The sequence below is a fragment of the Typha angustifolia genome, chromosome 7, assembly GCF_048772165.1.
Source record: "Typha angustifolia cultivar Huaian chromosome 7, ASM4877216v1, whole genome shotgun sequence".
In the NCBI taxonomy this organism is placed as follows: Eukaryota; Viridiplantae; Streptophyta; class Magnoliopsida; order Poales; family Typhaceae; genus Typha; species Typha angustifolia.
The window spans coordinates 15,912,649-15,934,266 of record NC_133245.1 but is presented as its reverse complement, the minus strand read 5'-3'; the positions used below and the strand labels follow the sequence as shown (position 1 = coordinate 15,934,266).

The window sequence follows — 21,618 nt, the reverse complement described above, 5'->3', positions numbered from 1 at the left end:
CTCTCTCTCTCTCTCTCTCTCTCTCAAACTAAGCTTCTTGACATCTTCCCATTTCGAATTGTGAGGAGCTGAAGATCGAAAGGACCTCCAGCCTACTCCTTGAGATCTTCTCGGTTAGCAGTGGGAGGAAACAAGGAAAAGCCACGAGAAAAAAAAAAAAAAGAACCACACGCAAGTCCAAAGAAGAGGCGGGTCAATGGGAACCCGTCTAATCTTTCTCCTCTTCCTCTTCCTTTTCTCTGGTCATAGCTGAAAAACGCACCGACTTGGTGTTCGATCTTTTCTGCACAACATAGTACAGATCTGGGAAGATATACTCGCAGAGAAGATCTATCCAAGGGAGGAAGACTTTGAAGTCAACAGGTAGGGAAGATGGAGGTCACGCCGGAAACAAGAAGGGATGAAATTTACATCGAGCAAGATCATCTTCAGGAGCATGACGAAGCAAGCAAGCGTCCGATTCCTTTCCTACCCTCGACGTCGGCTTTGCCTTCTACTTCTTCATCTTTTCAACGGCTCGATGCGGCATCGGGGAGTGGAGGAGGTGGAGGTGGAGGAGGAGGAGGAGGAGAAGGAGGAGGTGGGGAGTATGTAGAGAAAGAGCACATGTTCGACAAGGTTGTGACGCCGAGTGACGTGGGGAAACTAAACCGGCTCGTGATCCCGAAGCAGCACGCGGAGAAGTACTTCCCCTTGGACGCGTCGTCGAACGAGAAGGGTCTATTGCTAAGCTTCGAGGACCGGACGGGGAAGCCGTGGAGGTTTCGCTACTCCTACTGGAACAGCAGCCAGAGCTACGTCATGACCAAGGGGTGGAGCCGATTTGTGAAGGAGAAGCGACTCGACGCCGGCGACACCGTCTCCTTCGGCCGAGGCGTCGGTGAGAGCGCACGTGACCGCCTCTTTATAGATTGGAAGCGACGCCCCGAGGCCGTTGAAGCCCCTCGCTTCCCTCGCCTTCCGTTGCCGAATTTGTCCTTCTCGCGTGGAGTTAACCCCTGGGGCGGCGGAGGTGGGTTGTTCGTACCGCCGCCTGCCCCAGCGGCGACGCTCTACGAGCATTACCAGAGGCGGCAGGCTTACGAGTACAATCCTGCGAATATGAGTGTTGGCAACAGACAGTTGATGCTGTTTAGAACGTCGTCGGCTGCTTCGCCGCCACAATTCACGGTGCAACCCGGGATGGGAGTGGGGGGTTTGCCGATGGCTTTGGACTCGGTTCCGGTTGTCGATAGCCAGGCTGCCGCGAAGCGGGTCAGGTTGTTCGGCGTCGATCTCGACTCCCCGGATTCAGATGGCGATGCCTACGGCGGAGGTGAGCTTTCGCTCCGGATGAGCAACAGCTGGCAGCCAAGGCCTCCGCTCCCCCTCCTCCACTTATCGCCGCAAGGGGGAGCGGAGTCCTCCCGCTCTTCGCCTTCGCCTCCATCGTCGACGCCAAGGATAGAGCGGCATTCATCATTGGATCTCGATTTGTGAGAGACGCAGCTACTGACTACTAAGAGTGAGAGGAAGGTTCAAAGATTGATTCTTTTCATTTCTTTTCTTTTGTGCATCCTTACTTGATTGGAGCAACAGATATGATTTAAGTTTTTTCTTCTTCTTCTTCTTCTTCTTCTTCTTCTTCTTCTTCTTTTTTCTTGTGATGGTTTTCCAAAGGGATAGAGAAGGAGAAAGAAGGAATTATCCAGTGGCTTCTCCCTTTTCTCTTCCTGCTTTTCTTCTTCAAGATCTCCTATTTCCAATTGTAAATATTGTTTCAGATAACACATACCTCGCCAGCTACATATGATAACGTACATCCCCAATTAATCTGTAGAACCTACAATAAGATCTGCTCATATATCCTTGTGGCTGTGTTAATTGCATCTAAAATGGAGCTCGCTAGCTAGCAGCTCTCATGGTTTATTACTCTTTGGCTTTTCATCAGTTGTAGTACTACTACTCATGTTGTGCTGCTAGGTCGAGTCAGCTTCATCCTCCCCGCAAAGCTCCAAAGCAGTGGACAAGTCTTCAAATGGAGGACAGACAGTTATGGAGCAGTAAAGGTCAGATCTTAATCCTTCTCCGTCCATTTTTTTTTATCTCTCATTTATTAGTACTGTTATCTTTGCCTGCTGTGCCAGCACCTTGTATGGCATCAACCATGCAGGACTGAGTAGAGTTGTAGCTTTTCTGAAGTAGCTAGGAGGATACAAATCAACAACAACAACAAGAAAGAAAAAAAAAAAAGACAAACTAACTAACAAACAAACAAAAAGGAAATATTATAGCTTATGGCTAGCTAGGTAGCTTCATTACTACATCTATACTGATGAACATTAACCACATTCATCTTTTCTAGTGGGCCTATGTATGTATGTCATACGAATTGTCTGGGTTCTCTATGGTATACCATCCAGGAGTTTTCTAGAGAGCATAGGTATCCGTCCATATGTTCATGTACGTGGTAGAAGAATTTAAGTGGTGGAGTGGGTTTTGAGTGTTCTTTAGCTGTGTACTGAGCTATATATGACACTGAGCTAAGTGGTTGGAAGCATTGGCGGCAGGCACAGTCTGAGCTATATATGTTTCCATAACTAGAAATGTGGAGGAGAGAATTTTTCATTTATAGGGGTGTCTTGGTAACTCAAGGAGTTAGTACAAAGTTCCTCAAAATGGGCTTGAAACAAAGGAATTAAAGCTAGGCTTTTTCTCCCCATCTCTCTCTGTCACTCTTCCTTAGCCGAACCTAATGGTAATTATTTTTTCTTTACTTTGTCGCACTTTAATTATCTTTCCCCTTCTGTGCCCGTTGTCTCAAATAGTATGCTTAAGTTCTACCAAGGCTGGCTCATCTAATTGTGCCAGCTTTTGGAGTTCAAAATTTTCTCCTATTTGATTGGCAGTATAGAAGACATGGGCTATATATTCTTCTCAAATATATATTTTTCCACCATTGTCGGAATACCTCCATCAATCAACGATCCCATCATGTGAATTTAACGATCGATGCTCTTTTTCGTCTGACTCTAAACTTCTTTCAAGATGCATGGTAGCACCAAAAAGTAAAAGTGTCTCTCTTCTTTTCAAACTAATTCCACTTTTGCCTAGAAAAAGGAAAATGATAGAGCTTAACTTCGTGTTAAGAGGGTGACAAACACTTGGTTTCCTCCATTGTGGGACTAAGAGTTGCAGGTTGCCATTCTTTATGTTGTCTTGCTTTGGATATAAAGTAGGAGAGAGGTTTGAAAAGTGGTACTATAAGAACTGAAGGTTCGGGGGTAGTGCTGTCAAGAGGACTGCAGGGCTTAACTCTACAACACATATCTTTGAAGTTCTTATAATATATATATATATATATATATATATATATATATATATATATATATATATATATATATATTAGCATTATAAGCTTGATAGGATATAACTTATGCTTACTTTGCCTCATGAACGAGCAAGACTATGAGCAATTTTTGCAATTTTCATGTAGGAAATAAGAGTGCCGAGAATATATTAAGCTGTTTTTCATGAATATACTCTATACAATTGAAATCATCTTTTCTACACTTACCGACATGGCTTACTCTAATCATGCTGCTTAAACATGCTTCATGTTGTCTCACTTTATTCAGAACAATTAGGGAGGCAATGGAAAGGTGCATGCTCCTCATTCTGATAACTTTATTCAAACTACATTTATTTGTGAAATATGTGAGAACAAAACTTTTAAGTAATAAACATATAATAGGTTCATGCTCATGTATATATATATATATAGACACACACACACACACACATACATCTATATTGAGTTCAGATGAAAACCCAACTCAATGGATGAAAGCAAGTTGAAAACTCAAGTTCACATTGACTAATTCTTTCATATTTTGTTTCTGGATGACTGAATTTTGTAAAACATAGAAGCATGCATTAAAAAAATGTGTGCTTGTTCGGTTGGGCAATGCTGCAAGTATATACTTACCATTTCTGCATCCATCTGATTCGTTGACTAAGAAGTTTGTACCATTTCTTATTTACAATTTTGAATCTTGAAGCTAGCTATGGCATCTAAGATATCAGTACTGATCGCTAGCATCTTTATCTATTTACTTTCTTTCTTTCTTTTTTTTTAAAAAAAAAAGCTGACAACATTGATGAAGCAACCAAAGATATTCATTAACTTATTCTGCTGAATATGACTACTTGTCTTCATTATCTGATGACCAAGTGCATTTAACTGGTCATCGGGCAACGGAAAGGTGATACAAGTGTTTATCCTGCCATTTCTAATGATTAGCTCGTAATTGTTCTTCAAGCATAAAATTTTACTCATCTATCAATAATGCAGATTGGGCGGAAGAATGTTTGCCCATTGTTTTAGGCTTTATTTATTCCAAATCTTTGAGACAAAAAGGCTTAGTTGTTGTTCTTTTTAATTATTGCTGAACCCCAATGGCATCCTAAAATTATAACAGTTAGGCATCGGATCCCATGGCTTAAATCATCCGAAAGATGATGATTGATGGGTGATGATCATCTTTAGAGAGATCAACAGGTGTTTTCTCAGACACAAGTGATACCACTTAACAAGAAGGAGACATTTAGAAATTTTTTATAAGACAAAAACTTTTTAAAATGTTGGAATCTTTCATGTTGTTAGGAAGCATCGTTCTTCTGTTTTTGACTGTCATATATATATATATATATATATATATCAGACTGATAGAAAGACATTTCCTTCTCTTTTTCACTCTTTTTTTTTTTAAAAAAAAAAAATCTCAAGAACTGCCTTCCATATGATTGTTTTATTACCATTTCACACATGATCTCATTTCAATGGCAAGCCTGGTGAAGGATCTTCGTTAACACTGTCCATTTTGTCTTTATATAAATCTATATGCATCATGAACATAATTTAGGAGGTCGTTGGACAGTGGCGTACGAATGACTTAAATTGGGCCACTGTGGAGATAGAAAGTGATACAAAACTTGAAGTACGCGTACAGGAAACAAAGTAAAAAAAAAAAGAGGGAGTTGTGATAGAGGAGGCATTAAGACCATGATGTAAATTAAACATGGGAAATAGAGGAGCAAAATGGCAATACGGCCAAGGATTGCAGCATTCAATAAAAAGAAGAATACTTTTGTCACATGACAAATAGTTAGGTCATTCAGAAGTAGGATGGATACGATTATTTAGGATGCATAACGGAATGCAAGGAGTCAAATATTTTCTTTCAAAATCCATGTGAGTAGACATGACACATGTAGTCATATCACGTAATTTCTTTATGGCATAAATAAGTTGGTTGATTCCATACACCGCCCACTGTTGACAAGAACAACGCACTAATTGGATTTCTATACTCCAACAAGAGACGGGAAGGAATTAGAGTGCATGAGAGCTTCTTCTATGTCTGCCATGGTGGTCCATGTTTTGGTACTACATAGGAATGGGTTAGTCTAGATGCTATAACATGTCTTTGTTTGTATTATATATATATATATATATCTCACGCCCATGCCGTCCATCCCAAGGAGACGTCGCTGTAGTCCATGTGACCTGGGCGTTTCATCAAGCACGCCCCAGATGTTAATTATCTCCCTTTCCTTTGAGCCCACCACCTGTTTGTGAGAATGACCCTGATACTAGAAACTAGGGCTTAGCCGAGGGGGTAATTGAAAATGACTGCCTTCTTATCTCGATCTCAGAGATAAGTCGCTTGTCGACTAGCATTTGGCGTGGTTTGTGTCACTACTACTTTCACTTTTACTGCTTCGACCTGCAGTAACTCAAACATAGGGGCCATTTTAGTATATATATCGAATTAAATTAATTAGCAGCCGATCCCATAAACCCATATGAAAGGCATCGGATGAGAGCAACTTCTCATGCAGGATGGTGGCTTCCACGCCAGAGATGTAAAGTGGAAAGCTAAAGGTGGGCTTTAATGAAAGATGTCGATAACTAACTTTGGAGAATAAGAAACTTTCCTCCTAGCTCTCATTTGAAAGCGAGAGCACAGCGAGAAGGAGGCGGATTCGCTGATACGAGTGGAAAGTTGTAATTCGAATCCCACCTCCAAAAAGCTACTCATGGAGGTGGTGTGGTCCCAGTCCCATCCATCCACAACTCAACATCGAATGCCTTTTGTAGGGAACCAAAATAGGGAGTATTGTGGGAGATATATGAGTTTTTGGCACCTCTAATTTCATCCATACATACGATTGCCTTGTACCTTTCTTTCTCTGTTTGGTGGAAAAAGCCTTTGGGTGCTAGCAATTCGGAACGACCAATGAGAATTACAACCAAATTTCTATAGTAAAAGCACTCTCATCTTAGAAAAAAGGTACAGCGATGTGCTATTTGGAGTTGGAAATATCTAGCTTAAGCTACAATGACCTCCCATGTAGGTTATCCGAGTCCTGTGAGGATAAAATAATCCACTCCGGTTCGTCAAAAGTTACCAGTGGAAGAAAGTCTCAGTGGCCCACTTTCAAGAGCTTTCATATCAATTAGGTGATGTTTCAAATCTCAATGTAACCGAGAAAAGCATATAAGAGTTGCAGAAGTAGTACGCTTTGATAATTTTGTTTAATTTAGTTTATGGGCTCAATTGGGCCTTATTTATCAAGATATTAAGGGCTTAATCTTTCTTATTCTCAGGCCTATTTCTATAAAGGCCTTAAGTGGGCCTCATTATGGGCTTAATGGAAGCTTCCTACTATAAAGGCTTGGACTGGGCCTTAGCTACGGGATACTCTCTCTCTCTCTCTCTCTCTCTCTCTCTCTCTCTAAAATCATATTACGACTTAAATATATTTATAAAAAGTAGACCTTAAAAGTCTAAGAAAAATAATGTCCAATATTTTTCAAAAATTAATTTGATAAATCTATCTAAAAATATATATAAATTTGTCCAAGTCACTTCCTTTTCTTTGTGAGGTCCGAATGATCAACTAAATAACTCAATTTTATTTTATAAAATATTGGGGCCTGTTGTCACATTACAGCAGAACCGTAACAAAAGAATTTAAAAAAGAAAAAGAAAAAAAAAACATACAAAAAATGTTGATAAATAGTAAAATAGACCATCCTTAATTGATCACTCTACAATTAAATCTAATCTCCCCAATGCTACCCGTGAGCACTTCGATCTCCCCCATCTTCTGCATCGCTGCTCCAAAATCATTCATAAAGATATCCGAATTGTTGGAGTATTCAACGACTTGCCCCGCGGTGACATCTGAGGACACAAGCGATTGATCCGAAGTGAACAGCCCACGATTCTCCAACAAGTTGGTGTAGTAACGAGTATCGAATACGTTTGGGGTATCAGCATCCATGGGAGCAAGCGAGCCCGAGTTATTACTCCCTTGTGGGCATAGCCTCATTAGCTGACTCACGTAACTCGGATCCATGCTCGGGTCTTTACTCGCTGTGGAACTAAAACTATAGAGTCTGCTACTGAAGGAGCTGCAGTGGGATACGCCAATGGTATGTGCTCCTGTATATAACAGCAAGGGTTGTAAACTGTAAATTAATGTTAAGGTGTACGTTAACTTTGAATTTATTTTGAGTACCTACCTGAGAGCGTGACCATCTCAGATTGGGTGAAACCTTTGGTGGCGAAGATCTGGGTGAGTTGGTCGACGTCGAAGGATGGGGGAGGGAGATTTCCCATTGTTTCCTGGGCAATTGAGACCCTTCCATCTCTTCTTCCTCCTGGGACTGGGTATGATAGACCGCCAGTCTGAGTGCATGACACACACAGAGAGAGAAAGAGAGAGGGTTAATTTTCTCTATCTTATTATTATTAATAATATTTTAACATATATATCTAACCTTTGGCAACTTATTTAATTAGAGTAACTTTATGATACCAATCCAATCTTCTATATAAAAGAATAGTAGATCACATGGTAGGGACAGAATGCCATGACATGTGGATCACTCTGCAGGTACATCTCACATGGGTGGGAACGATGCATGGCGTGCATGTGGCAAATTCATCCTATCACCGAGATGACATCCAGCTGGCCCCCAAGTAAGTAGCTCACAGTCTCGTGCTTAAGTTCTTATAAACATATAAGCAGAGTGACTCTAAAAGTAAGCGTTTAATGGCCGTCATGTGTAGCAGTAGGAAACTTCTATGACATATGCATTGATTCTTAGCGTGGGGGTAAACAAAATGATTAATTAATTGGCAGCATACGGATGAATTAAAATATATTCGTTACCAGCTCAACGCTGTCTCTTGCTGCAAATGCTAGTATATCTGCACATGAAACTATCCCCCAGCAAGCCTCCTCCAACCTCGTCTTGGCATTGTCGATGACCTCGAATCCACGGAGGCTCAAGTTCGGCGGCGCATCCTTCTCCGCCGTGTTGCTCGGCGTCGAGTCGAGGAGAACCGATGCATCACACCCCTAGATAACAACAACAACACCCACATCGATCATTTCGTTGAATCAAGAAGTATAGCAAAAATTAGGAAGAGAATTGAGAAGAATATTATATAAATTGAAGGGTAGAAGAGTGAGAATTAACACACCCTAACAAAGCAGTCGTGGAAGTGAAGCCTCAGAAGGCCGGCGGCGATGCCGGGGTCGGAATTCATAGCTTTGTTCACCTCCTCTCGCACTATGATCTCAGCAGCAGGGCACATGGTGTCATAGAATCCCACCTGGAGCTGGGCTTCTGAACTAGAACAACTCAAGTACAACCCAATGGTGATAGTAATAATTAGTACCATCTCTCTTCTTGCAGATGCCATCTTCTCTCTTCGCTCAGCAATGTCTTGATTAATTGCTCGGCCCTGGTGACCCATTTATAGCATGCAGAGGAAAGAAGAGAGACAGCTAGCTATATGATAGAGAGAGAAGCATGTGCACTGCCCACTGCTCACTGCCCACTGCCCACTGCAATGCAATTAGGACAAACAAGAGGCGGCTTATAATAAGCTACCATTGACTTAGAGATTATTTTCTTACTCTAAATGCACATAACTCCCTATCTCTCTCTATGTAAATTTAATTTCTTTTTTCTTGACGAGTTTAGACCTGGAACGGTCCTAATATTCTTTCTGTTTATTTGAGACCGTGATTTAACTTTTTTTATGGAAAATTATGGATTCATTTAAGCACATATATAAATTATAGATTTGATACAAATATATCTATTCCGGACCTCCGCCCAAAGCAACTATCAAACGAGAAAAGGCTAACCATGGATCATAAAATATGCAATTAAAACAAGTGTCCACAGCCAAGTTCCATCCAACGATGATGACTTCAATCCTTAGCGACGAAGGCTCCAATTTTTCTTACACCCATCTGCAACAGGCAAGAGAGTTGGTGGGCTTCCCTCAAAAAATACTAGTGATAAAATTAACGGGAGAGAGAGGATGATACTTGGGATTGTTGAAAAATAAATATATAAAAACTCATTGACATTTTGGTAAAAAGAAGCTACCTCTCAACAAGAGAGCCATGAACAGTCTGCAAATAACTAACAGTGTCACAAAGAAAACCAAACAGAAGAGGGAAATGAAACATGGTGCAACACCAGATAAGTCAGAGTAAAAATCGGTATAATTCACCAATTAATTTAAAATTTTAAGTCGTTAGAAAATAATAATTTTTATACTTTATATTCTAATATTCTCTCCCACTTTTGAGTTAAAATATTTTGATAGGCTAAAAAAAAAGTACTTAATTTAAATGGACTAGGGTTTTATATTTTAGATGACAGATGATTCTAATAGTATTTAAACTCAAGACATCTGCTTCGATACCATAAAGTGTACTAAAAAGTTAAATTGTTAGAATAATTAGTGAGTTAATAAAATAACTAAGGAGAAACCCACTCAAATAGTTTCAACTAATAAGATCTTTCCTTCTTTATAGTTACTAAAAGGATTCAAGGTCACTCATGGAGCAAACCAAAAGAGAGAAATCAAGCCTCAAAATTGGGCATCTGTCACTAAGAAAAGAATAAAATGGAAGAATCCCCTAGATTCCATGATCGGATAATGTCGAATGTTCTTGGGGTAGAGGGAATAAAAAAAAAAGATTTCGAACCCTACAGAAGAAATGAGAAAAATTATAAAATATAAAAAATATTATTCTTTAATAGTGTAAACCTTTAGAGCAGGTGTCAAAGAGAGTGTTAAATATAAAAATTCCTACCAATTTAAATTAAGTCAACTTCTTGAATTTATTAAAATGTCTTAGCTTCGAAGCGTATAAAGTACAAAAAAACATTATTATCTCATAAAAACTACATAGAAAAGCCAATTCAGTCTCTTGATTTCCACAATATGAGACGTTTGTGATCCACTTATATAAAACAAAAGAATTTTATAGGAATATTTGCAATTTTTTAACTTGAGAATTGTGGGTGCATAAAGCAGAAAGCACAAAAGGGCGATTCTTTTTTAGCGTTCCACTTTTTTATATGCTTTTTACTCAAAGCTTATCATTTACTTAAAGTTGCCGACCAAGAAGACATGGAGGTGGTCTAGTTGTGTCAATGGATCCTTCCAATTGATTTTGATTCGTGTCGGTTTTGGAGTAGAGCTCACCTTACATAAGAATAAGAATGCAGACAAATATTTATTATTGGACCAAGAGCCATGATTTCAAACTATAATAAGTGATAACGGGAATATCTCATACTTGTGTGATCTTTACTTTATTATTTATGAATCATAATATACAACGCGCTTGCAATAATTATAAGACTAAGTTACATTTTCATTCTTCGTACATTTTAAAAATATATAATTTGTTAGTTTGATACGGGAAGCAATCCTGTTTATTGTTGGTGAGGCAATAAAGAGGATAAAATTATTAAGTCTGATACTAATTGTTTGAGAGATGCAAGCGTAATGATCAAAGTGAGAGAGGTTTTAATACAAATCTTATAATTAAGAAAATTGATCAATATGTATTATTCATACCGCTGTATTTTGGGTTTAATTATTAAAAAACACACTAATCTTAAATTGTTTAAGCGAAGATAGTCATATATTTTATTAATTTAATTATAAGTATAAAATAATTAAAGTGTCCCCGTTACGGCATGATTTATTGTTTTTTTTTTTATCATTTATGAACCTGAATGCTAGGTATGGACTGAACAAAAAACAAATTATCCCTACATATAGAGGTACTTAGACCCCACTAAATGTTTAGCTATTTAGTATAGGCTTCAAACCATATGCGTCGCAGCATAATTGCTTCGAACCAAACACCATTAAAATCTGTTCTAAGCTGTTGTGCTGTCAAGTTGTTCCTCTAAGCTAACCGCATTGTTAATCAACTGAATCGAGTCAAGCCACCAAACCAGTAAACAATTTTATCCATAATATTATTAGGGGTTGGAGTCGAACTCATGATGACTTCCCTGGTCATGAGGAATGTATCTATCAACTCTACTTGATGGTATGTTTTAATATAAAGTAATTTATATTTTTTTTATATTTTTTTTAAATTAATATACTATTTTTTATTCTGTCACGTGCTATCAGATTTAACTCATAGAATTTTTTATGATTAAATTCATAATAGAGATGTCGAATGATAAATATTAATAAAATAGAGTATAAATAATAATAATAAATTTATTGATTACTAGGTTACGAGGCAAGAGTTTATGCAACCACTCTCAACTAAACCACAAAATAATTACAGAGCAGCGGAAACGTCCACTTGAATGGCCGGGTCTTCTTTGGCCCAACTTTAATTACCCATTTACCCCCTTTCATTCTCAGATACAACAAGCCGAATCCAGCGCCGAATAATACAAAACGGGTTATCAGGTTATCCGGTTATAGGGTTATTGAGAATACTATCCGCTCCATCATCATCCCTACTACGGTACTACCAGATAAAGTCATAAAACGTTATCTGTGTGGAGAATAGCATTGCAGACGGCGCGAGCGAGGAGAAAAAAAGGATGCCGACTCCAGTAGTCCAAGGGGAAGAAGAAGAGAAGCTCTCCTCCCTCCTCAAGGAGGAGGAGAAGCACCAAGTTGCCATCTCCTCTTACTACGATTCTTTTCTCTCTTTCGCCGTCGTTTTCTTCTTCCCTTCGTCTTCTCATCTCTTTGCTCTTTAGGACGACGCCCCTGTAGTTGAAGACGTGAGGGATGAGGACGACAACGATGATGAAGATGACAACGACGACGACGACGACGACGATGAAGCCGAAGGTTCTCCGGATTTATTTATTGATTTATGTTCTTGATGGCTTTTAGGATAAATGCACTATGCTATTATGTGAATCTAGTTTTCCCTCTATCGCCCGTTATATGCGAGAATTTGAATTTCAATAAAGTGTTAACAGTTTTAATTTTGGCATTGAGGTTGGAGATAGTAAACAATATCTCCATACCATAGAAAGTGAATTGGAACCTTATGGATATCATTCTGATTATAAGTTTATGAAATCATCTTATCAGAATTGGGTAGTTACTCATAATTAAATTCCACTCATTCAAATGTAGAATCTTTCCTATAATTTTGATATAGGTGAACAAGGAGGAGGTGCAAACGAGAGCTCCAAGCAGAGCAGGAGTGAGAAAAAGAGCCGCAAGGCTATGTTGAAGCTTGGCATGAAACCTGTCACTGGAGTCAGTAGGGTTACCATAAAGAGGACAAAGAATGTAAGTATATTTCTATGCATTTGAGATTGTCAAAAGTTTGTCTGTATACTGGTACCCTTAACAAGAAGATTAAACTATAGATCACATTGTGTTTATGCTTCAAAACTATATTTGAATCTTATTTTTCAAAATTTGAGACTAGCCTCTCCTAAAAGACCATGGAGCTTATAATATAATATGCTCATAAGAACTGAGGCTTCAGTCTCGTGAACAGCAGTTTGATCTGTGGCTCTGTGCCTTTTGACTAATAGGTCTTTTGAAGGAAGAGATAGATCTTCTAATTCTCGCAAGATATTTGCGTGCGAACTAAAAAATAACTATAGTGACAGATTTCAGCAATTTAGATGTGATAGTTTTTATGCTCTTAAATCTTCTAAAAAGAATGAGGATAGAAGCAACGGGTGGGGGGGAAATACCCCTTTAATTTCAACAGTGTGGAAGTAAATGAGATAACAAAACATAACTTTCTTCGTTGGCAAATCTCATAGATGAATTTTATCTGCTAAAGTAAATCATATGTCGATGGTCGATTTGTAGATTTTGTTCTTCATTTCAAAGCCTGATGTTTTCAAGAGCCCAAACTCTGAGACATACATCATATTTGGTGAGGCAAAAATAGAGGACTTGAGCTCTCAGTTGCAGACCCAAGCTGCTCAACAGTTCAGGATGCCAGACCTTAGCAATGCGATGGGTAAGCCTGTCGCATCCGGCACCGCAGTACCACCTGACGAAGATGAGGAGGAGATTGATGACAGTGGAGTGGAGCCCCGAGACATTGACCTCGTTATGACTCAGGCTGGTGTGTCTAGAGCTAAGGCTGTCAAGGCTCTCAAAACTCACAACGGTGACATAGTCAGCGCAATCATGGAGCTCACTGCCTAGTTAGAGCAACATTGTCTAAGCTTGTCGTCATTTTTGTCTCATTGAATCTTGGTAAAAACCACTACATTTTTGTGAGCATTTCGTTGATGCTTATTAGTTACTACCTTATCTAGCAGTTTGTAGTCCAGTAAGGTATTGGACCTTTTGGTTTGCCATTCTCAATTTCATCTTGATGTTATTATATCTTTCTTGATTGTATTGCTTGTTCGTGAACCGTGCCTTACGTTGAAAATTTGAGGCTCATGGCAGTCCGGGCTTGTACGTTGGAATGAGTGGGTCTTACCTGCAGTAGTAGTATCATACCACATGGATATTAATGCTGGGAACTCAAATATCTGGGGCATCATGCATGTTGAGAATTCATCTGAGGAAACTGATTTGCAAGAAAATGCAAACGATTCGATGACTAATACACATGACTTAGAGGAGTTTAAACCAACGAACCTGAGCAAGCAGGCTACGTATCAAAGTTGAGTCCAAACATAAAATAGACTATTTTTAAGTCACAAGTCCATTATTCAAGCAGAAGCAAGGCAAAGTCCGAGAATTCAAGTCTTCAACCGAGCTAGAGCTAAGAATTATTTAAACTGCACCAAAAACTATTTAATATATATAATATTAAAAATATTATATTTGAGCTGAGTTTATCAAATAGAGCCTAAGCTAGACGACTCTGACTCAGGAATTCGAATCGAGCTGAAAAAATAAAGCTATTCAGCTCAAACTGAGCTCAAGCTTCAACCGATCCAGGGCGCCCTACTACTGAAACAAATTCTTACCCATAAATAAATACAACTGCAAATGCATACACCAGTCTTCGTGTTTATTAGCCACACATTTTAGACACGCAACATGGTAATTCCTTTCAATTTCAGTCAAACAGATAGTTACTATAGTTTCACAAAGATAGCCACAGTCGTCCTTCATCATGGTCAGAAAGGCAGCAAACTGCACTGTACCCACAACCCACTTTAAGGGATACGTAGAGATTCAGGAGACATAGATATCATCTGAAGGAGGCTCGAACTTGAAAATGTCTCGTCCAGTGAAATCTCTATCCTACTGCTGCTGCCTACGTTCTCTTCAACAATATGCATAAGCTCCTTCACAACTCCAATCATACATGGTCCACCGTTTCCTGTTCTTGACAAGCATTGGATGGCAAGTTTTACGACCCTCTCTACTTCGCATTGAGCCGGGAGTTGCTTACCAGAGACGATGAACGAGTCAACTATCTCATAAAACCTTCTATCTTTCACTTTAGACAAGAATAGCTCAGGAAGATGCTCGTGTTTTGAGCCGGTTGTCAGTTCCATTAAAAGACATCCAAAGTTGTAGACAACATCTGAATCATTGGAGACAATATATGAACAGGAGACATCTAATAAACCAGACCTTATGAGCTTATACCCAGCAATTTTAGCAGAATAGTCAGAGTCAATAAAGATTTCACTGGACTTGAGGTCATTCAGATAGATCGGAGTAGAGACCTGAGACTGCAGATAAGCAAGAGCACATGCAACTTCAGTAGCAATGTTGAGTCTAAGGTACCAGGCAAGACCATGGCCTCTTTTTTGCTGCAAATGTTCATCCAGTGTCCCGGTTGAGAAGTATTCATGTACTAGAAGAAGTGAATTACCTGAGTCGAAACAAAATCCAATTATTCGAGCGATGTTTCTGTGTGAAATTTGGGAGAGAAGTTCCACTCTCTGAAGAACCTGACTGAGGTGATCTTGACTCTCGCAGTTTACTTTCTGTATGGCAACTATTGACCCATCATCAAGTACTCCAGTGTGGACTGCTCCATCAACAAAGTTGACTACTTTCTGATCTTCAAATCCTTTTGTGGCTTCACTTAGCTCTTCGTAAGTAAATTGCCGTGCGACACATGCCTTTCCAAGTATCTTTGGAAGGCATGCTGGGTCAAGATCCCAATTGTTTTGCTTGACAGGCTGCCTCAGTAGAAAGCAGAATACAAGAGCAGCAACCAGGAAGAACGCTGAAACAAATACTCCTGCTTGAAAATGAATCAAGAAAGCATAGCATATCAAAGATAACTTGACGCTGAAAATTCTTGGGAAAATATGAACAACAAAATGAATTTCACATAAGCATGAGTGCAAGAACATAGATAATGGTCTAAATTATGATTCATCTCAATTTATACAAACGCTGATCAATAATAAATCTCAGATAAGGCACCTATATATAAAGCATTTCCATATGGCTGCGAAAATGTCGACATTCATTCAGGAATTGAAGTCGCAGGAAATTAAATTGCAAGTTGAAAAGTACTGAAACATCTAGATAGACAAAAGAGAACACTTTATACTTACAAACGATAAGATTAAAGTTAATCGTAATAAAACCACATACCGGCAAGAGCAACTGCTCTCTTTGTGCAAAATTTCCCCTTGCAGCAGTCTCTACCATCAGCTGTTTGCCCATCATTGCTACAAGCTATAGAATGAAAGAAGATGTCAGCTCGACATTGGTATTTTTTTTCTTCTTCTTTTTTTGTAATAAGACCAAAATGTAAGCGTTATCATAAATAAAAAAAGAGAGTTATTTAACAAAAATCCCGCCTTTAAAGCATCCAGCTCCTTCTTCGAATCCATCTCCTACAAACCCAGCCACGCATGCGCACCTCACCCCACCCTTCAACGCTGTGGCGTTCACCACCATTGCCCCCTCCGCGCATCCTACCCCAGCCCCACCTCCATTCTCCTTCGTCGGCACCGCCCATTCCACTTCGATCCCTCTCTTTGCCACCGACTTATCCAACACCCAGCTCGAAAACCCCCTGCAACCGAATTCCTTAAACACCCCAAAAGCATCCCCCGCCTTCCACACGCTCCCATCCGAGAGCGGGTAGCAGCATCCGAGATCCGTGCGGTTGTCCGCATCGCAACCCTCTGCCGCATCCCTTATACCGTCGCACCCCTCGCGGCAAATCGAGGAGTCCTCGCAGTCGTACAAGCGGAGGACATTATCCGCCGTCACCGCGAAATAGCGGCCGCCGTCAAGAACCGGAGACCGGGTGACGTCAGCGTACCATCGATCGCAGGAGGAGGACGAGTTAGGGGAGTAGTCGAGGAGGAGAGATCCGGAGGAGAGGAAGTCGACGACGCGATGAGAGGCGGATCCCATCGAGAGGTAGAGAGCGGAGGAGCCGACCGCGCACGTGAGGCGGAAGGCGTCGATCTCCGGGCCGCAGGAGGAGTTGAGGTGGAAGGGGAATGGGAGGAGGATGTGCCCGCACCGCTCGCCGCAGCGGTTGGGGAATAGGGGCTGAGGAGAAACAAGGAAGAAGAAGACATAAGGGCTGAGAAGGGAGAGGAGGGAGCGTAGAGAAGAAGGAGACATGATGAGGAGGAGATGGAGGAGAAGGATGAGATGATGAGATTTGAGGGAAGGGGAAGGGTGTTATTGTAATTGGGAGGCATGGAGATGCGTAATGGCGTGGATGCGCGCGAGCGAGGTGAAGGGGGCATGTCGGAGTTCGGAGAGAAGAGTAGGGGAGGGGGGAGGTCCTTTTTTAGCGAATTTTGAATTGGAAGAGATTTCTAGGAGCGGGCGATGGGAGTGATAAGTGATAACAGGCGGGGGGCGCTTCTCGTACGCTGGGTGCGCCGAGACGCGGGAGGGCTGTGTTGTGATTGTAGCGGGGAGAGATTTGGCTCTTAAGATGTCGACACGTGGGGCTTCGTATCGCGTGAAGGTTGATTAAGTAGACTCGATCGTACGTGCTAGTGGGTTAGTGGCGAGATTTTATGTCAGCTGTGGAACTTTTTTATAGATATCTTAACACGATTTACTAACCTTCTTGTGAGGGGCATCGTACTTCTTAGGCGATGGGAATCATCCAAATTTCTTTTTGTTGCTCACTTATGATCTTATTTTGAATAATAAAAAAGGAGAAGGTTAACATACAGTCTTGGAGCCACGTACTTGAAGTGAAGGCCTGCTAGGCCCAAGTGCTATAATATGGAACTTTGGATAAATAAGTCTCTTTAAATAGAGATCATCTACAGTCTACAGAGCAAATCAACTCACCATTTAAACATAACGAGAAAGGTAAATCGAAATGAACGCATTATTTATCTGTTGAGTAAAATGGGTAAGATTGTACTTTATATTCCACAATTTTGGACTGCAAACATGGAAGGCTGCAAAAAATTTCTCCCTGCAAAAAGTATTATTTTCCTCCGGTGCTTGAGAGTGAAGTGCAGTTGTCATTGCTCATGGATGATGAATTAGCTACTCCCAATTATGTCATTGTAGATGCCCTTGACTTTTGCTATCAAAGCCTCTCTACAATTCATTGACCGTGTAATCCATGATTAGAACTATTTTCGATAAGAGTTTTCGTCAAGAAAATTTTCAAAGTTAGTACTGTTTAAAAGAATCACAATTTTTTCCTTCCCTCACAATAGTGAGGATTTATTAATGTTGGCATGCTTCTTCTCAAATGGCAGTAATAGTACAGGACATAAATTTTCTTTTTTCTTTTTTCGAAAAAAGAAGAAGAAAACATAGACTTGGAGCTCACCTTTCAGGCTTGTAGATAATGTTACGATAAGCAAACCACTGTAACAATAGAAAGGAGCAGTTAATCAATGCAACATCGGCAGAGAAAGAATAAGTAACAGAACAATCAAGTTCAGAGTTTTAAAGTGATCTCTCAGAAAAGAATCAGAATTCCAAAGAAATTAACCGCCCACAATGAGATAGAAGCAAATAATGAATTTGATAATGCAGTATCAGAAGCAGAAAAGAAAGATGTTTCCACACTGTCCAGGTCTCAACTATTCCAATATGAGTAAGTGCTTGCACGCCAGATTTTATACACCAAGCTCTTTATGCGCGAACCGCTATCATATAATAATCTTTCTGACTTTCGTATTTAATATAATCATACTCTTGCCAGACAAATTTAACAGGAAAGATATATTCTTCGACAGATACATAGATGTATAACTTTATGCAGTCATATGTGTAGGACATATCCAATACAAGCTAAACTTAATTTTTCTGTGAAGAACAAATGACTAAGAAGACGAACATTGTTTATCATATTAAGAGTCTGCGTCTTTAAGAAGCTGCAATGTGTAACAACTAAGAACTTACCCCTGTGTAACCAATTCCTACGAGTTCAAGAACGCCAGGCACTACGGGAAGCCTATCAATTGCCTGCATAAGTAAAGAGGCTGTTAGATTTTCTTTTTATATCTGCATAATAGCTGAGATGGTGTTAAAATTATGTTGTTCATACTGAGATCATTCCACTGGTACTCCAGAGTGCGACAAAACCAGCGAATGCCAGGGAGGTCACGGCATACTTATCCTCAAGTTTGTCCCACTGTCTACAATGAAGAGTTATAGATGATAAGACTAGAATGTTAAGAGAATCTCATTACCTTTTCTAGTAGAGAAATAGAACATCAATGAAAACACTGACCGCATCTTGTACAGTTTTCACAATTTCTGGAAGCTCGGTTTGAACCTCAGATGGTGTTTCTCCAGTAGCCATAGAAATAACATTTCTTGCAATTCGACGACCTAAACAAGAAAAATTGAGAAGCAGGAATCAACTGTCCATACTTTTTACTCTAATTAGTGTATTCATATAACTATCCATAAAGTTCAGAAAGCCATTGCGGCACTTCATAACTAAATCAACTAATAGATGTGGTGTTAAAAGATTTCCTAGGCAGGTTCCTTAAAGAGTTTCAGAAGATTGGTATTCAACTTGTGGTAACTAGTATTTAATAATCATGATTCAATTGATACACGGAATGTTTGATTTACCATTCAAACTACCTTACAGGTGGCATGTTCCAAATTTTAGCAAGAGCATAGATGACAGCAGAATCTGCGACTGGTAACCTATTTGGGAAATTTATAAGTATTCATAGCTTCCATCCACGGCATGCAATCACCATTTATAAGAACATTTATAGAGTATATAACCAACAAACAAAAAACAAATAAAAGTTGCAATATAATGCAGCACCGTGTCGAATATATCTCAAGTTAAGAAATCCTACTGCAAAGGAAACCAAAGAATGAGAACCTACAGTAGGAGGCGTTCTGGGGTAGGCTCGGTGACGCGACGTGAGGCGGCGGCAGCGGCAGCGGCGGAAGTCCGACGCCATGCGGGGGCTGCATGCGGGCCGGGGGCTTCCCATCGGCAATGGCGGGGGAGGTGAGGCAGCAGGTGGCGTTTGTGGTGATTGAGGCCATTGCTTCTCTACTCCTCCTCCTTTTAGTTGTTGGGTGGTCTGTTTGGAAGAAATAGCGCAGACGTTTCTTGATGCCCAGATATTGTGAACCGCCGAGACGCCCACCACTCGGGAGTTAGTGGTGGTGGGGAGGATGGATGGGCTGAGGTCGTAGTTTGGAGGTGGAGCTGCGTCAGGAGCCTTTCTTTTGTTATCCCCTTCGGAGTTCTGATCGATATATAGTCCTTCTGATTCAAAATTTAGCCCGGTCCTCAACTTGTCGAGGATCTAATTTATTGGGCTCAAAATATGGCCTTCTTATACAAACGTGGAGCTCTCGCTCGGCCCATCTCATCTCCTACTATGAGCACTACTCACTATCATAATAATAAGGAGGGCAGTCCGGTTTGACGAGCGGCTCGGGCTTGGCTCCGGTTCGGCTCGGGTGAAGCTTGAGTTTGACTTGGTTCGGTCATAGCTGAGTTGAGCCCAAGCTATCATAACATGCTCGAAATTAATATCGAGTCGAATTTGAGCTAGAGCCAGCTCGCTCAGGCTCAGCTCGATAGGCTGGATAGCCTAACTAGCTATAACTAAGGACACGTGGCATAAAGAAATATTGCCACGTGTCCTTCACTAACCCATCCTCATCTGTAAGAGCATCTCCAATGCTTGCTCCAAAGGCTCCAAATGGAGCAAGAGCCCGGTGCACTCCAACGGACCGGGCTCCATATATATTAAAATAATAATATAATATATATTATTATATTAGCTATTTTAAATTACTTAATAGATCATCTTATCGTTATTAATTTTTAATAAAAAATATATGGTTAGAAAACTCTCATCGAGATCTTTAAAATAAGACTAATATTCAATAGTTTTAGAAGTAATTTTAAATTACTAATTTTTTAATTAAACGTATCGAAATTATATTACACAAAATAAACATCGAAATAAGCATTACATGTCATTAACTAAAAATATCAAAATTACATTACATGTCATTACTCAACTTCCAGTAATTGAAAAACTTGAAGCCAATGATGATGAACGATTTCAATGATTCCTTGCTCGACATAGGAAGATCCAAAATAGAGGCTCATTTTGAGCTTCGAAATGCATTAATTAAACAATTATGGTAGAGGCACGGGAATGAAAGAATATAGATTTTAATGTAATTTTTATTTGATGTATTTCATTTTTAATATATTTTATGTTTGATGTATTTCATATCTAATATATTTTAATTTTTAATATTTACATTGGGGATAATTTTGAGTAATTATATTTTAGGATACATAATTTATTAGACTCATTTTTATAAATAATAAAAAATTTAAATTTAAATTAACTCAAAAATAATTTAATAATAGACTCATTTTTATAAATAATAAAAAAATTTAAAATTAAAATTAACTCAAAAATAATATAATATTAAACTCATTTTAAAGGTCTCGATGAGACCTTTTTAATGGTATTATTTTTATTAAAAATCGATTAGTAAAACTAATTATATACTTAGTTTAACTAACTAAATTATTTAATAAAGGATACAAATAAAATTAAAATTATTGAATATAATAATTATTGGGCAATTTTGATATTTTCAAAATATTGATATGACAAATAGAGCCCGGCTCCATTTTCATAGTGGGGCTCCAAATTTAGAGCCCCACTAGGAACTCAACCGGGCTCCAAATTCCAAATTTGGAGCCCGTCATCACCCTCACCTACCCATCCTCACCCTTCACCCTGCCCATCACCTTTCCCTTTCTTAATTCCCCATCCTTAATTCCCTCACTCACTCCACCCTCACCTTCACCCTTACTGTCACTCTCACCCTACTCTTACTC

The 21,618-nt window shown here is 39.6% G+C and overlaps 5 protein-coding genes across 6 annotated transcripts; 2 read left to right on the top strand and 3 right to left on the bottom strand.

The window, feature by feature from the left end:
* LOC140763541 (B3 domain-containing protein Os02g0683500-like) lies at positions 1-1,858 on the top strand. Its single transcript, XM_073101771.1, has one exon. The coding sequence runs from the start codon at positions 373-375 to the stop codon at positions 1,477-1,479; it is 1,107 nt and encodes a 368-aa protein (XP_072957872.1). The 5' UTR covers positions 1-372; the 3' UTR covers positions 1,480-1,858.
* A 5,079-nt stretch (positions 1,859-6,937) lies between these two features.
* LOC140763542 (peroxidase 5-like) lies at positions 6,938-8,953 on the bottom strand. Its single transcript, XM_073101772.1, has 4 exons — positions 8,541-8,953; positions 8,227-8,415; positions 7,574-7,739; positions 6,938-7,493 (listed from the first exon to the last, which is right to left on the bottom strand). Exons 1-4 carry the CDS (start codon positions 8,814-8,816, stop codon positions 7,084-7,086), a joined length of 1,041 nt encoding a protein of 346 aa, XP_072957873.1. The 5' UTR covers positions 8,817-8,953; the 3' UTR covers positions 6,938-7,083.
* A 2,934-nt stretch (positions 8,954-11,887) lies between these two features.
* On the top strand, positions 11,888-13,721 carry LOC140762957 (nascent polypeptide-associated complex subunit alpha-like protein 2). The gene is made up of 4 exons (XM_073100950.1): positions 11,888-12,022; positions 12,110-12,203; positions 12,523-12,656; positions 13,194-13,721. The coding sequence occupies exons 1-4, from the start codon at positions 11,948-11,950 to the stop codon at positions 13,536-13,538; spliced, it is 648 nt and encodes a 215-aa protein (XP_072957051.1). The 5' UTR covers positions 11,888-11,947; the 3' UTR covers positions 13,539-13,721.
* Positions 13,722-14,140: 419 nt separating this feature from the next.
* LOC140763931 (probably inactive receptor-like protein kinase At2g46850) lies at positions 14,141-17,474 on the bottom strand. 2 transcript variants are annotated; one of them, XM_073102314.1, is made up of 3 exons: positions 16,124-17,474; positions 15,915-15,998; positions 14,141-15,555 (listed from the first exon to the last, which is right to left on the bottom strand). In XM_073102314.1, exons 1-3 carry the CDS (start codon positions 16,902-16,904, stop codon positions 14,510-14,512), a joined length of 1,911 nt encoding a protein of 636 aa, XP_072958415.1. In that variant the 5' UTR covers positions 16,905-17,474; the 3' UTR covers positions 14,141-14,509. The 2 variants fall into 2 exon arrangements, with proteins under 2 accessions (XP_072958415.1, XP_072958416.1); XM_073102315.1 differs by having other exon boundaries at positions 14,141-15,552.
* A 142-nt stretch (positions 17,475-17,616) lies between these two features.
* On the bottom strand, positions 17,617-19,974 carry LOC140763932 (protein CURVATURE THYLAKOID 1B, chloroplastic-like). Its single transcript, XM_073102316.1, has 6 exons — positions 19,619-19,974; positions 19,000-19,100; positions 18,814-18,900; positions 18,669-18,731; positions 18,091-18,128; positions 17,617-17,852 (listed from the first exon to the last, which is right to left on the bottom strand). Exons 1-6 carry the CDS (start codon positions 19,782-19,784, stop codon positions 17,795-17,797), a joined length of 513 nt encoding a protein of 170 aa, XP_072958417.1. The 5' UTR covers positions 19,785-19,974; the 3' UTR covers positions 17,617-17,794.
* Between the last annotated feature and the right edge of the window lie 1,644 nt (positions 19,975-21,618).

Coding starts and splice junctions, on each gene's coding strand:
- LOC140762957 (XM_073100950.1), top strand. CDS start 11,948: ATGCCGACTCCAGTAGTCCAAGGGGAAGAAGAAGAGAAGCTCTCCTCC. Junction 12,023..12,109: donor AGGAGGAGGAGAAGCACCAA/GTTGCCATCTCC, acceptor TTTGCTCTTTAG/GACGACGCCCCTGTAGTTGA. Junction 12,657..13,193: donor CCATAAAGAGGACAAAGAAT/GTAAGTATATTT, acceptor GTCGATTTGTAG/ATTTTGTTCTTCATTTCAAA.
- LOC140763541 (XM_073101771.1), top strand. CDS start 373: ATGGAGGTCACGCCGGAAACAAGAAGGGATGAAATTTACATCGAGCAA.
- LOC140763931 (XM_073102314.1), bottom strand. CDS start 16,904: ATGTCTCCTTCTTCTCTACGCTCCCTCCTCTCCCTTCTCAGCCCTTAT. Junction 15,999..16,123: donor AGGAGCTGGATGCTTTAAAG/GCGGGATTTTTG, acceptor TTCATTCTATAG/CTTGTAGCAATGATGGGCAA. Junction 15,556..15,914: donor GAGAGCAGTTGCTCTTGCCG/GTATGTGGTTTT, acceptor TTCATTTTCAAG/CAGGAGTATTTGTTTCAGCG.
- LOC140763932 (XM_073102316.1), bottom strand. CDS start 19,784: ATGGCCTCAATCACCACAAACGCCACCTGCTGCCTCACCTCCCCCGCC. Junction 19,101..19,618: donor ACCCCAGAACGCCTCCTACT/GTAGGTTCTCAT, acceptor TTTCTTGTTTAG/GTCGTCGAATTGCAAGAAAT. Junction 18,732..18,813: donor GTACCAGTGGAATGATCTCA/GTATGAACAACA, acceptor TTACTTATGCAG/GCAATTGATAGGCTTCCCGT.
- LOC140763542 (XM_073101772.1), bottom strand. CDS start 8,816: ATGGGTCACCAGGGCCGAGCAATTAATCAAGACATTGCTGAGCGAAGA. Junction 7,740..8,226: donor CAAGAGACAGCGTTGAGCTG/GTAACGAATATA, acceptor TCATGCACTCAG/ACTGGCGGTCTATCATACCC. Junction 7,494..7,573: donor TGAGATGGTCACGCTCTCAG/GTAGGTACTCAA, acceptor TGTTATATACAG/GAGCACATACCATTGGCGTA.